At 51.8% G+C, this 14,448-nt stretch overlaps 7 protein-coding genes across 7 annotated transcripts; 3 read left to right on the top strand and 4 right to left on the bottom strand.

Moving 5' to 3' along the window:
• Window positions 1–399: 399 nt before the first annotated feature.
• Window positions 400–1,241, top strand: P152DRAFT_467159 (uncharacterized protein; the record flags this gene model as incomplete). The annotated part of the gene is made up of 3 exons (XM_033680752.1): window positions 400–411; window positions 702–865; window positions 953–1,241. 3 exons carry the CDS (start codon window positions 400–402, stop codon window positions 1,239–1,241), a joined length of 465 nt encoding a protein of 154 aa, XP_033533179.1.
• A 458-nt stretch (window positions 1,242–1,699) lies between these two features.
• Window positions 1,700–2,032, bottom strand: P152DRAFT_399021 (uncharacterized protein; the record flags this gene model as incomplete). The annotated part of the gene is made up of 2 exons (XM_033676499.1): window positions 1,700–1,849; window positions 1,910–2,032. 2 exons carry the CDS (start codon window positions 2,030–2,032, stop codon window positions 1,700–1,702), a joined length of 273 nt encoding a protein of 90 aa, XP_033533178.1.
• A 1,462-nt stretch (window positions 2,033–3,494) lies between these two features.
• Window positions 3,495–7,038, top strand: P152DRAFT_59343 (glycogen phosphorylase-like protein). The gene is made up of 12 exons (XM_033683095.1): window positions 3,495–3,860; window positions 3,913–3,925; window positions 3,993–4,028; window positions 4,076–4,137; window positions 4,193–4,296; window positions 4,346–4,423; window positions 4,478–4,775; window positions 4,825–4,898; window positions 4,946–5,111; window positions 5,158–5,381; window positions 5,431–6,434; window positions 6,485–7,038. Exons 1-12 carry the CDS (start codon window positions 3,688–3,690, stop codon window positions 6,887–6,889), a joined length of 2,637 nt encoding a protein of 878 aa, XP_033533177.1. The 5' UTR covers window positions 3,495–3,687; the 3' UTR covers window positions 6,890–7,038.
• A 559-nt stretch (window positions 7,039–7,597) lies between these two features.
• Window positions 7,598–8,449, bottom strand: P152DRAFT_59680 (uncharacterized protein; the record flags this gene model as incomplete). Its single annotated transcript, XM_033683097.1, has 1 exon — window positions 7,598–8,449. A coding segment is annotated over exon 1 (708 nt), but the record flags the coding sequence as incomplete, so codon positions are not given.
• A 1,725-nt stretch (window positions 8,450–10,174) lies between these two features.
• Window positions 10,175–10,975, bottom strand: P152DRAFT_459489 (uncharacterized protein). Its single transcript, XM_033679686.1, has one exon. The coding sequence runs from the start codon at window positions 10,692–10,694 to the stop codon at window positions 10,434–10,436; it is 261 nt and encodes an 86-aa protein (XP_033533175.1). The 5' UTR covers window positions 10,695–10,975; the 3' UTR covers window positions 10,175–10,433.
• A 954-nt stretch (window positions 10,976–11,929) lies between these two features.
• Window positions 11,930–12,781, bottom strand: P152DRAFT_489296 (uncharacterized protein; the record flags this gene model as incomplete). Its single annotated transcript, XM_033682136.1, has 2 exons — window positions 11,930–12,265; window positions 12,341–12,781. The coding sequence occupies 2 exons, from the start codon at window positions 12,779–12,781 to the stop codon at window positions 11,930–11,932; spliced, it is 777 nt and encodes a 258-aa protein (XP_033533174.1).
• Window positions 12,782–13,922: 1,141 nt separating this feature from the next.
• P152DRAFT_459488 (uncharacterized protein) lies at window positions 13,923–14,448 on the top strand (the record flags this gene model as incomplete). The annotated part of the gene is made up of 2 exons (XM_033679685.1): window positions 13,923–14,305; window positions 14,336–14,448. A coding segment is annotated over exon 1 (165 nt), but the record flags the coding sequence as incomplete, so codon positions are not given.

The following is a 14,448-nucleotide window of genomic DNA, read 5'->3' as shown; positions in this document are numbered from 1 at the left end:
TTGCCATCTCAGATCGGGATTCCCTGAAGCTATACTTGTTCAGTTCACCCTCCGAAAGCGGTCCGGTGCATCCATGCTGCTTCTTGGTGGCCGAGTCATTGAGTAAAAGGACAATGTTTCGCCTGTCTTCGTCACGCTCGGGAACTTTCTCTGCTGCAGCGATAGAAGCGCGCTCCTATCTTTCCTTTTCATTTTTGCGAGCCCGCTGCGCTATATCCACCGACCCTTCTGATCTCGAAGACGTTTGTCAGTGTTGGCGGTAAGCAGCGCTTTCACGCTTTCAATTCGTCCCCAGAGCGCTGCCTCCATGAGCGGACTTCGTCCATCATTGATAGCGTTCGTATCTGCACCGTGTTGTAAAGGACTGACATCATTTCATGGCTCTTCTCTTCCGCCGCCATGATCAGAGAAGTGTTTCCAGTATTGTCTTCTCTGTGTAGAAAGAGTTTAGCTTCGGCGGAAGTGCTAAGATATCGGCTTATTGCATGCAAGTTGCCAGTATGCATTCCGAAATAGCCCACAACATAACATTTTGCTCAAACGTGTCGCCGTCTGGAAAAACAATAGTTCCAATCTCTCTTGAATCTTTGTGGAGATTCAAAACCCGTTCTGAATCTTGTTCTGTGGCTAAGATGTTCACTTTGGAACGAAACAGGTTGGCCAGCTCGTCTTCGTCTTCGTCTCGTCGTAGATCTCAACAGTCACATGCTCATGGCCGTAGAAAAACGGCCAGAACCGAACCCGCATCCCTCGTGCGCTCCGCTCTCCACGGCCGCGTCGTTGATTACGTTGTCACACTTAAACCGGACTCGGCCATCAACGAAGCTTGGGACCGCCTCCGTCCGCTCCCTGGCGAACCCATCGAGTCCCAGAACCACACAACTCAGATTGGTTGTAATCCCATTGCCATCCCTATTGAAACCAAGGGCCCTATGAAATCATGAACGGTCAGTAAACCCGAGATCGCGATATGGACGGATACCTGGCTGAAACGTCTCGCTCTGATCCGAACCACTCCGAGTAAGCCGTGGCCCGCTCTCCTGCTTCTCACCGCTCAAGATCATGACTGGCACTTATTGATCGTCTCGAAGAATGACCAGAAGATGACCATTTGGGAACAGATTGCGATTGGGAGTACGAGGTCGTGCTTCGACGTGATGGAGGTGGTCGCGGTTCGTCACTGGCTAATGGACTGGGCTGAGGGGGTGTGGCGGCCGTGGGTCCTGTCGTTGATAGACTGAGATCGACGCCTGAAGCAGCGACGACAATCGAAATCGCACGTGGAGCGCCTGGAGTATCGTCACTAACCGTGACTGTGGCAGGGAGGAGGCTACCACGCGTGTGTCCCTCGCCGTCTACACGTCGCCATCGCTGACGAAGGACTTCTCACCCCCCCTCCCCATCCACGGCGGGGAGGTCAGCCTGTGCCTGACTTCGCAACTCGGCCACCACCCTCGTGGACAAACAGATGGTGCGGGTCTCGACGACGCGATTCTGCAGCTAGTCCCAGCCGAATTGTAGCCCGAACGAGAGTATGGTCCATCCCTTCAGCCGCTTGGGCCTCATCGGAACTCCCCTGCCTTCGCTGAGGGCGCATCGGCGGCGGGGCAGATCGCGTCGTCTCGCACGCCGAGCAGGGGGGAGACTTCCGACTCTCGGCCGGCGAGCGCCAACGACCAACCATGTAGGAGGGCCCGGGCTAGATTGGTGGGCTCTCGGTGGCTTTGTGGAGCGACTTTGCCAGCGGATGGTCCTCGATATCCGTGTCGAAGGGTTGTTTAGTGTAGGAGACGGCCGGGCGTTCCGTGGTGAAGGATCCGAGGACATGAATCTCCAACTCTCCATTTTCCTGGCGAGCATAGCTCAACCCCTATCGACCGGTCGCAGAGGACCGACAGGAGAAGCGAACCTGGAGCTGCAGCCGACTGCCGGCCTTCCGCCAATCTCCGATCTTCAGCAGTCTCGACAGCGAGGCGTGCGGTTTCTCTGTGTCTAGCACGTCGTTGAAGCGCAGCGTCCATGGGATTACCATATCGAGGGTGATTAATATCGTCGAGCATGCGAACGAGGTATATGTCGTCGCTCTCAACCGGTGGCGGAGGACTCCTTGCGAGAGAGGCATTGAAGAGGCGTCCGAAGGCTTCCATATTGTCGACGTTGGGGATTATCCCATCCGGATTGAGCGCTGACAAACCCTGTGATCCTCTATTCATATTGACCATTAGTCGTTCCGACGGAGGATATAATACGGGATCGGTTCATACTGTCGTATACGAGATAATCAGTAATAGCCAATGGAAAGAACAGTGTCAACTACCAAGATTCATGATATACCTTAGACGCGTTCGTCAAGGTGTAAAAGAGGACCTGTATCAGAGTAAAACCTACCGTTCAGAATTCAGATCGGCCCCTTACGCCATTGCAGCTCCTAGTGGTTTCTATTGACCGGTTCCCTGCCAAGGGCCAATTAACCCGGGCTATCGAGTTGAAAGGGTATGGAATAGACCGAGAGCCTATCATGAGAACTTCAGCGCATATTAGTATCCATACATAGTCAGCGGACACGACTGTTGGACCTGTTGGGGCCTCTGCTGCTTTTCCGTTTGACTGTGTGTTCAAATACTTCAAAAGTCGAAGTCGAAACGTTCCACCATAGTCATCTCGTGCGCCAGCGTGATAGCTGTTCCGGGAGTACTGACACCCAAAACGCTGCGCGTTCGAGCTACCTCTCGTTCCTCGACCGTACGTAGCGCGATTTCTCGTGTCCTAGGAGCAACCGCTTCTTCATGTACGAGCATTCTTGTCACATCCGCGTGCCAGGACGCGACGACACGATGAAGGCCAGCTGGAGGCGTGATGCGAATCAAGCTTTCCAGCCTACTGGGAGCCTGCGTGGCATTTTTAGCTCAACAATTGACCCCCCAGCGGCCCAGTCCTGGTGGCGCGACAGTTTTCAGTTTCTTGTTTGTCAAGGGTGGATGACCCCTCCTCTCCTCCCTCTGGTGTTGCAGTGCGGTCATGGAGGATGGAAAATTTGAGACGGTGATGGCGGGCACCAGCTTGAGACTATTATCAGGTAGGTAGTACCTTAAACCGAACCCCAGATGGTAGTGCTGCTCTGGTAGGAGTACAAAGCTACAATAGTCGAGACAATAGTGAAAGAAAGAGAGACAATACCCGCTGCACTCCAGGGTGGGATTGTTGTCCCGCACTAGGTTCGTGTATGCGGTTCACTCGGTGGTTGGCAGAATGCTGTGGCAGCATGACATGCCTGACTGCATAACACCATGATAATACCATTTACCTATACTGTACCCAGACCTGTTCCAAGGCGACATGGAGCCCCCAGGAGCTAACAATCTCGAGTTCTCAACATGAAGTGGAAGTATCTCAACATGGCCTTCTCAGGTCTCAACCAATGCAACCATCCCTCCCAACTTTCCCCATCCATTTGGAACGCCATTAGTTGAATTCGTGTTCCAGGGTCCAGACCATTGACCCAGTGTGCAAAGTGGGATTGACTGCCCTCATATCCCCCTCCCTTCCAAATCTTCATATCTCCTTCCTCCCAATATCATCTCGTTTGCCAACCTCTTCCCCTCCCTGATCTCCTTGACTTTCTTCGACGCAAGAAACCTCTGTGGTTGTGTTCAGTTGCATCTCGTCCCTCATCCCTACTACCCCACCATGGCCTCCTCAACACGCGAGCGGCGGCCCAGCACCAGCGCTCCGCTGTCCGATCTCAAAGGTCCAATTGGGCCTGGGTTCTCCCGCCCGAAGCATAAGAGAACCGTGACAGGATTCGGTCCGGCGGAGATCAAGAGCGTGGAAGCCAGTATACCAGAACCTCAACGGGAAGCGTGAGTCCAGATCGCTGCGTCGGATTTAGATACGGAGCTAACGATTTTATAGTTGGAAGAAGTTCGTGAGTTGCTCCTATCGCTTTTCACCACCCTGTCATATCCAATACATATTGACAAAGAGATGAACAGGCACCGAAGCCTTTCCAGACAGCCGAGGAGTTTGAGGTAATGAAGCTCTCTGACATACCCAGACAAGAGCTGACGATGCGAAGAGAGAAGCTATCCGACATATCGAGACCACCCTTGCGCGATCCTTGTACAATTGCGATGAATTGTATGCACTCGCTCCCTCACAACCCATATCTGCATGCTGACCACTGGTGATTCAGCGCGACATACGCCGGGACTGCCCTCGCATTTCGCGACCGGCTCATCATCGATTGGAATACGACGCAGCAGAACCATACGTTCAAGGACCAGAAACGCGTATACTGTGGGTGATCCAGGCAGATTGACTGGGTGCTGGACTAATCAGTGGTCAGACCTTTCTCTCGAGTTCTTGATGGGTCGGACACTCGACAATGCCATGCTGAACGTTGGGCTCAAGAACATCGCCAAGGGTATGTACTACGGGACTGAATACGACCATTTCAGTGCTAACTTCAGATATCTAGAGGGGCTTGAAAGTCTCGGCTTCCGAATGGAGGACATCGTCGCTCAGGAGCACGATGCGGCTCTTGGAAACGGTGGGCTTGGACGTCTTGCCGCTTGCTTTCTGGATAGTCTAGCATCCCTGAACTATCCTGCGTGGGGATATGGCCTCCGATATCGCTATGGTATCTTCAAGCAGGAGATTGTGGACGGCTACCAGGTCGAAGTTCCCGACTACTGGTTGGACTTCAACCCGTGGGAGTTCGCTCGTCATGATATCAAGGTCGACGTCCAGTTTTACGGTTCCGTCAGGAAGTATCAGTACGTCAAATGGACACTCTCGATAAGCGTAGGTCTAACATACATCCAGGGACGACGACGGCAAATCCATCAGTGTTTGGGAGGGGGGCGAGATTGTGCAAGCTTTGGCTTTTGATGTTCCAAGTGAGTGTTCTTCTACCCGTCCTTAACCCATTCGCTAACATGCGCAGTTCCCGGCTACCAGACTGCCACCACGAACAACTTGCGGCTATGGGGCAGTAAAGCAGCATCTGGCGAGTTTGACTTCCAGAAATTCAACTCGGGTGATTATGAGAGCTCAGTCGCCGACCAGCAGCGAGCCGAGACCATCTCTGCTGTGTTGTATCCAAATGACAAGTGAGTTTGGCTTCAGATCTTCCACTCTTCTGCTAACTCCATATAGCCTCGAACGAGGAAAGGAACTTCGTCTAAAGCAACAGTACTTCTGGTGCGCGGCATCATTATACGATATCGTCCGCCGATTCAAGAAGACCCATCGCTCTTGGACCGAATTCCCTAACCAAGTGGCCATTCAACTGAATGACACGCATCCCACCCTTGCGATTCCCGAGCTAATCAGGATTTTGATTGATCTCGAAGGCTTGGACTGGGACCAGGCATGGGACAGTATGTCACATTCATTTCATTGAAATATTGCATCGCTGATTGTTCGCAGTCACTAGCAAGACCTTTGGGTATACCAACCACACTGTGCTGCCGGAGGCACTTGAAAAGTGGTCGGTCCCGCTCATGCAACATCTCCTCCCCCGCCACCTTCAAATTATCTACGACATCAACCTCCAATTCCTCCAGTATGTCGAACGAACCTTCCCCAAGGACCGAGACATGCTCTCCCGCGTCTCGGTCATCGAGGAGTCCAACCCCAAGATGGTTCGCATGGCGTATATCGCGGTCATTGGGTCTCACAAAGTCAACGGCGTGGCGGAGCTGCATTCGGACCTCATCAAGACAACCATTTTCAAGGATTTCGTTGCGATCTTTGGTCCTGATAAATTCACGAACGTTACCAACGGTATCACTCCCAGACGATGGCTACACCAAGCCAACCCTCGGCTTTCCGAGCTGATCGCGAGCAAACTGGGCGGCTATGATTTCCTCAAGGATCTGACGATGCTCCACAAGCTGGAAGCCTACGTCGACGACGCTGCGTTCCGCAAGGAGTTCCAGGAGATCAAATACGCCAACAAAGTTCGGCTCGCGAAGCTCATCAAGGACTCGACTGGCGTGAGCGTCAATCCGGCGTCGCTGTTCGACATTCAGGTCAAACGCATCCACGAGTACAAGCGCCAGCAGCTGAACATCTTCGGCTGCATCCACCGCTACCTGCAGATCAAGGCGATGACCCCTGCCGCACGGAAGAAGGTCATGCCGCGGGTGCACATCTTCGGCGGCAAGGCGGCCCCGGGATACTGGATGGCGAAGACGGTCATCCACCTCATCAACCAAGTAGGCAAGGTCATCAACTCCGACCCCGACGTTGGCGACCTGATGAAGGTCATCTTCCTCGAGGACTACAACGTCAGCAAGGCCGAATTGATCGTGCCGGCCAGCGATATCAGCGAGCACATTTCGACCGCCGGCACCGAGGCCAGCGGGACCAGCAACATGAAGTTCGTCCTGAACGGCGGGTTGATCATCGGGACCTGCGACGGCGCCAACGTGAGTCCCATCTCAGCACCTCATGATTATAAGTAACTAACGACCTCCAGATCGAAATCACCCGCGAGATCGGCGAAGCCAACATCTTCCTCTTCGGCAACCTCGCCGAAGACGTCGAAGACCTCCGCCACGCGCACCTTTACGGGCGCTACCAACTCGACCCCGCGCTCGCCACCGTATTCGACGCGATCAAGCACGGGACCTTTGGCGACGCATCCTCGTTCTCGGCGCTGGTCAACGGGATCGTCGACCACGGCGACTACTACCTCGTCTCGGACGACTTCGCGTCGTACTGCAAGACGCAGGAGCTGATCGACGAGGGATATCGGAATCAGGAGGAGTGGGTGACAAGGGCGATCACGAGCGTGGCGCGGATGGGGTTCTTTAGTAGTGATCGGTGCATTGATGAGTATGCTGAGATGATCTGGAATGTAGAGCCGGTTGTGCCGGAGTAGTATGGGGGTGGTTTTCTAGGGAATGAGGCATGTCGGGTCGTGGGTTAGGGTAAGGAAGGGATGGTGCAGATAGCGAATTTGACATCTCTTGGGTACCGTGATTACGGTTGATTTGTTCATTTCACGAAAGCGGAGCGAATATGAATTTCTACCGTGTGATTGGTTAATGTCCGTTCTTATTCATGTGGTTGAGATGACAATAGTTATGTTACTGGGACGTTCAATGCAACGGAAAATCCCAGGTCTGATTGCCAATTCACAGCTGACTTCTATCGTAGTAGACATCTTGGACGTGTCTTAGATCGGGACATCGTGACCTATATCATTCATTATCCATCAACATACCCATGGAGCCGACCAACAGGTAGGCCCAAATCTCCATCCCAGAAGAAACTCCATCATGACAAGGCGACGCTATCCAGAATCATCCATTCCCAATCCACCAATTGTTCCAATTTCGGAGGCCTTCAAGACATCCCAAAACTGACCAGACATGCCATAAAAAGCTTTTCTCCAAGACCCAAGCGCCGCCATCCTGAACCAATATCAACCCATACCCCGAAACCATCAATCATGGTCCTCATATCAACTCGTACCCGCTCACCATCCTCTCCTCTCCAAAGAATCATCACTCAAATCACTCATCTCACTCGCCGCATCCTCCGCCGCCCCCTCCCTCCCTCCCGCCATCCCTTCCCCCCACCCCATCCCGTTTGCCACCACATGCATCCCATTCCCCCCCTCCCCCAACTCCTCCGGATCCTCAAACGGGTTCCCCAACCCATCGGCGCCGCTCCCGTTCTCGCTCCGCGGCCGATATGGCGGGGGCGGCTCGTCGTCATCGAGCGGGGAGATGGGCTCGAAAGGGTTTTCGAGCGGGGAGATAGGTGGGGGTGGGGTGCGCGGGTGGTCGGAGGTGTCGATGCCGGTGTAGTAGGCGGCGGTGATGTCGCGGGTGAGGAGGACGGGGGGAGGGGATGTGGGGACGGGGGAGGAGGGTGGTGGGTTGGAGGGCGCGGCAGTTCCGTCGGAGCGGGTAAGGGAGGTGGCGTTGGGTTGGAGGTGCATCGGGGGGTCGGCGGCTTCGAGTTCGTGGCGGCGTTTTTGGCGGCGACGGACGATGCAGAGGTAGATACCGAGGGCGATGAGGAAGAGGAGGACGAGGGGGCCCATGATGCCGCTGACGAGGATGCGGGTAGGAATGGTGTCGGGTTTGGTATGGGGGTTGGGGTTGGGGCTGGAGTCGGGACCTATTGATGGAAGGTGTTTTGACGGGCCGGTTTCGATGGCGGAGAGGGGGGTTGAGGTTGAGGTGGGTGAGGTTTGGGAGGCATCGTCGGTGGTGGTCGTTAGGAGCGTCGATGATGGGGGAGATGATTGGAATTGAGGCCATGGTTTGAATGCTATCCCATTCATCCTCGCGGTCGTGGGTATCGATGGCGGTAAGTCCGTCGATGTAGACGATGGAGGGAGTTCGATGGTGAGAGTTACGTCGCTTGGGTCATTGTCTGGATCATCGTCGTCGCTGTCGTTGTCGTCGTCGTTGGAATGTCGTATAGAAGGGTTGGTTTGTGGGAGTTTTTGAAACTGCATCCCTACGGCGGTTGGATCCCAGTGTTCATGTTCTTGCTCAAGCTTATCATCATCGGGTTCTGCGGACCTAGTTAGGACGGCCATAATCTGCCGGCTACGAGCCACGGCAGTCGTCCCTATTCGTCGGCTGCGTGCAGATAGGCGGACAAGGTTGGACCACGGTCAGTCGCTGGCCGGATGTGAAGATGGGGTGCCGAAGGGGACGGGCGAAGCGAGGGATCGAGTGGGTAGGACAGTCAATAAGTAGTTCCTTGACGAGTTACGGTCGTCGTACAAGTGTATTCGCGGATGCAGGCGGACACATGAGGCCGACGAGGCGAAGATGGAGAGAAATATCCCGAGAAGAGATGGGATGGTTGAACAGCAGAAGACTCAATAGGATGGAATAGAAAGAACGAGCGACACAGCGAACTTGAATGAACTGAAACGAGCCAACAGCTAGATGGGAGCAATATCTGGCATCTCCACTTCCATTACATTATGGTGGTCAATAACTCGATATACGCTTACACAGCCCCTCTCACGACAGGCCCTCAGCCCACCCGCCAAAGTTTGGCCTTCCAGCGAGAGAGGTGAAGTTGTTCTATTCTCGTTGGTGAGAAGAATGGGTGATCGGCGCATCGGCGGTACGCTAGTCTAGATAAGGTCAAGCGTGCTTTAATGCGGACAGGGGCCGAAACACTTCACTCCGCCGTGCGATGCAGTCCGATGCAGTCAGAGTATCACTGCTGCTCGAAAAAGATGCAATTGGAGGTGATCAACGGACTCAGCTTATAAAGATGCGCATTTATTCCCACCGATATGAAATGTGGAACATTAAGAGCCGTCCTCCGCACCAGATGTCTTGAACTACTTATTCTTGGAGCGTGGGATGACTGGTCGGAATTCAGAATATCCTGATGGCCATGGGCCCACGACAAGGTCACGACACTGTCGAACACCTACTAGCACTTATCATGCCACAGGGATCGGGATGTTTGACGAGGCTTACGCCCTTCAAGCTCACTCGATGTCCATTTTGCCCTTAATTATAATGGACCCAGAAGTACTCCTACTCTCCTATATCTTTCGCTGCACCTTAACCTTCTCAGTGATGCCATCTTTCACTCACTTCTTCTCTAACAGTCGAATGTTCTTAGCCCGATCCGCCTCATCTTCAGGGGATTTGGTCGTCCATGGCACTCCGGCGAACCCATTCTCCCTTATCCGAAAGGGAGCATAGGATCCGTCCATCCAGTCCAAGAGCTTGGAGGTGCGTTTTGACTCTGTCGTCATCAAATGCGACGCCACCCTAGATTACGCCCTGGAGCCGTTTGTAGTTATCACCATTGTAGGCGATACTTCTTATCTTCAGCAACAGCAGTATCCGTTACTACCCAGCGATGGATTTAGTCTCCTTGTCTAAAAATGAACTGAATATTCAACAATACTCACTTGACGCCCGCAATACTAAAATTTATCAGAAACGCTGCGCTTGATTTCATATATACCGGTGGATATTGATATTATGCGCATTTTCAACTCCCATTGCTCATCCCTCGCTTCTTATCTCCTTTCTTCCACTTTCCAAGTCCGAGTCTTCCGCCCTGCACTGCAATCACTGGTGGTCGCACTCAGGTATAATGAACCCAGAAATGCTGGACTGTTTCTTCCTTCGCGGCCCAGATTTTCTCCGTGATAGCGGACTTTACCCACAGCCTCCCAGCATGACGAATTTTCTGGATCTGGTCCGAAGTATCGTCAGGCATCCCGTTGCCCATCACACAACGGCGGTTCCATTCGCCCTGTGAGGACAGGGAGCATAAAATCCATGCCATCAGGCCCAGAGCTTGGAGATGAGGGCAGATCTCGTGGTTGTCGAGGGATGCTCCGCCCCAGATGTTGTCGAGAAGTTGGGTAAAGTTCTGGCCCTCGAATGCCACATGGCTAACCCACCCGACCTATGCAAACGTTAAGAGATAGCTAGGGCATAATGAAAGAAGGTCCTTACGATGACGTCGTGCTCGCGGCGGGCGATCACCTGCATGAGCTCCTTGCTCTCGTCCACACGCATCCACCAAAATTGCTTGATCTTTCGAGTCTCGAGGAAGGCTTCGAGGTGTTTCTTGTCCTGGTGGAACAAGACGGAACCAACCACTTCTTCTAACTTCGGAAAGTCGAACTCGTGGTCCTCAACGAACCGAGATCTGGCGAAGTCGATGACCTTGGTCATCCCCAACCACCCTGGAAGGGGGAGGTGGTGGAATGAGTACTCCGATGGGGATTCTATGAAATGTTACATTCAATATCCTAGGACAGAATACAAGTCGGTCGGGAAGCCTTACGGGAGTTTTTCGAGTGGTTTGTCATTATTCGGACGTCTTTACTGTCGGATGATGGTTTCTGGGCCCTGGTTTGTATTGTCCTTTGGAAGTGCTTCTAAAGTGAGAGAATGGAATTTCCGGCTACAACAATTGTGAAGAATGCAAGATGCAGAACGTTGGATCGACTGTCTTCCGCGGTGTAGATATGAGGAAGGAGAGTGTCAAATTTGCAGGAAATTCCTTGTGTTAAGACACAGCAGGTGAATGAACTGGTATATTGGAAGAAGGGCGACTAATGTGTTACAAGTCTTCCAAGGTCACTGATTTGAGTCATCACGCTGGTGATGAATTTATACGTGAACCCGAATGTCCTCCACTCTACAAAATGCACCCGGCAAGTCTACCCACTCCGTTGCCACAGAGCACAATGGATAAGAGCAACGTTACGAAAGACCTATGAAACGTTGCTCTGGCAGTTGTACCGGCAGAGGTATCCTTCTACTGTCCTCCTTCAACTCGAATGGGCTGGCTTTTTGGTTGGAGACTTCCAAATGGAAGGTTTATAATGGTGCTGTATACCCGGATATTTGGTAGACGAAGAACTGTGTAGTAGTAGAATTCAGGGGATCCTTTCAGAGTCTTGGGGATCCTGATTATATACAAGCCAATGATATGAGCAGACAGTGAGTGGCACGATGCATTCCTCGTTGGATGAGGGGGTTGGGAGAGATTTTATACGTTGACTGCGAAGATGTTGTTTGGAAATCCTGCAAATATAACCATAAGAATGCTTCAAACATCGACATCGCAAATTGATGGATTGCGAAAAGGGGGTATGACTACTTATGTTATTTGCCTCCTAGGCGGAAACACCGACCCGTGCGGAAAGATGAACAATGATTGAGATACTCTACTAAGGGGAGGAGGCGGGATTTTATGTACCTGCAGCCTCGGCTGGGGGGAAACTTTTGCCCGCGACAGACCAGATAGAATATCGTGCTCATAGACCCGAAAGGGATCCAGATAGTACGTTAAATTGATTCTTATTATTATTTGCCTCTTACTGTTGACTTTGTTCCTCTTGGGAGCAATGGAGGCAGTCAACCGTCCTAGGCTCTTGTCTTGCTTCCATTCTCTTGAAACGCTAACTGCTTACGTATGTGGCAAATGCTTGACCCCCTTGGTCATCGGCAGCCCAGATCTGATTCTTGATGGCTAAATCGACCCATCGGTTACAATAATGACTAATGCTCGCTTCTAGTCTATAGACCACCGGGAGAAAGAAATCATCCATGACGGCAATGTATGACCATTCCTGCTTCTCGGTAACGAAAATAAGGACCCAGCTCTGGAGTCCGCATGACTGTAGGCAGGGTTTGTGTCCGTGATCGTCAAGCAAGGCATTGTCTTCGAATAGCGCAAGCAGGAGGGCATCACCGTTCCTGGCAGTATCGAGCGCTTCGGTAAGTGCGTACCCGATCTACTGTGTGTTAGCGACATCAGGGATTGGTTCGATAAAGGGAATGACGCCTAAGTATCTAGGAAGACGACGTACGAATACTTCTCGATTCCGTCGTCCAATGATCTGACAGAACTTGTCTCCCGGGCCAAATCTTGCGAACAAGAAGCTTTCGACGCCTTCGATGTTCAGAAAATGTTGAAGCACCCCGTTTCGTGCACTATCCAAGATAGATCCCACCACTTCGATGAAGTCTTTGCCCACATAGTCGTCCTCATTGTTCCAATCGATTGGTTCGAGGGTTGATCGTAATACTGCAATGCTTCCGTCCTGAGTGCTGTGATGAGCGGACGGGAGATGTAGAAGAAAGGGAGGCGGGGATTGTGTCTCGCCGCAGAAGCCGCGCCGTACAGTGTCTTCATAGTCCGGGAAAGTTTTGGGGTCATAGAGCGTTGGTGTCTCAGGTTCTCGGTTCTCATTTGGTATCCAGAAAATATCTTCGAGACCAGCGCTACGGACGATGGCCTGACCACCCATCTTTGACCCAGTGAGATCCTGGTATGGGATCTAACTTTTCCTCTGCTTTGGCTCTTGCTCACTCGGCGGTAGGTCAAAGTGTCCTATTTTTTACTCCTGCCGCTGGTAGTAGAGATATGATAGCAGAAACATGATGGTGAAAGCAAGGTCTGTGTTCAAAGTTTTGGTACGTGTTAACCATAAAGAAATGAAAATTACTTAAACAGTAGATAAATAATACGAATCCCTCTCGGATCGAAGAAATGAATTTATTAACACCGGTCTAAGTATAATATGAAAAGGGCTGGGATAAGAGTATGAAGGACTTGGACGAATTAGTTTGGATAGAGATTGCCCGAACATCTGAACTGAAAATAATAGGAACGTTAAGGAGAGACTGATCGCAAGAGGACGGTTGATTATAAAAAGCTGGATTTATACCTTGTAGCCTGCACCGATATACTGAGAGGAACTGCTACCTGGTTTGATAACTGTGAGAGGTCAAAGACAGCGTGTTCTGCAGTAAATTCCCGAGAAAGACTGCGGTGGAACCGGGCAGAACCAGAATATATGCGACTCAAAGAGGTGTACACACTACACGATCTTAGATTTCAACATACGGCAGATGGTTCCGACGGCATGGTGAGGTCATTAAGCAGTATACTATTCAATTGGAAATCCCTTCTATGACCATTGAAGGAGGAAATTGAGTGGGAGGAATGAGAGTTTGAGGTTGACCTGGATCGCCTCCAAAAGGGAGGGCTGGATCAGTGCAACCACATTGGGTTAGTTCAAATATGCAGAGTGGGCCAGGGCAGTTCTGGCGAATGAGATCGTAATACCCTAGTGACCCTGCATGATGAGTAAGCTCACCCTAGTGAAAATCTCCAAGGTGTGAATCGAGTGTTCGACTTGCTAGACGACCTCAGATTTCGCAATATCGCAGATGAAATTACGCACCATGGTGCTGGATGGAGGAAAACCTCCTAGGCTCTTTGACAGAGGCGCGGGTATCATTGATGTAGGAAATATGGTGTGTTTCGTGATCTGGCGGTTGCAAAATGTGAGAGAACGCTTGGCGTTTTTTTGAGTGTGTGTGTGTCCCGCCCGCAACTCCACCAGAAAACGCGATAATTATCACCCATTTTATGACCAAAACGCGCTGAATTCGTGACTGCAAGTTGTGAAATTAAAGGGAAATTATTAGATTGGGTTTTATATCGGGTTTTTTATTTTTTATTTAGGAAATGGCACCCCAACTGCGTGGAATTGGTACGCGCAGTACGCGAACGCGCGTCCGGTTTGAAGACGAGATTGAGCGCACTGCTCAACTTGCGAGAGAACAAACAGCTACGAAGAAAAAGAACAGAAAGAAGGCGGCCCCAAAGACGGCGGGTCGAAAGAAGAAAGCCCAGGTAGCTCCAAAGAAGGTATCGGCGAAGGCATCGTCGTCTAGCATACCCAAGACTGCTAGCAAGACAACACCTCTGGAGCTAGATCCGCAAAGGGACCTTGCAGACGATGAGGAAGAGCTAGGAGAGGAAGAGCTAGGAGAGGAAGAGCAGGAAGAGGAAGAGCAGGAAGAGGGTACGGTTACTCCGAAACCGAGCCGTAAACGGAGTCGATCTCAAACCGATCAGCTACCGATACGGACACCACCTACGATGACCGGTTCGAAGGCATATGAT

The sequence above is a fragment of the Eremomyces bilateralis genome (assembly GCF_010015585.1).
Source record: "Eremomyces bilateralis CBS 781.70 unplaced genomic scaffold P152scaffold_13, whole genome shotgun sequence".
Classification (NCBI taxonomy): domain Eukaryota; kingdom Fungi; phylum Ascomycota; class Dothideomycetes; order Eremomycetales; family Eremomycetaceae; genus Eremomyces; species Eremomyces bilateralis.
Note: the sequence above shows the minus strand (reverse complement) of the source record. Positions and strands in the feature narration are given on the sequence as shown.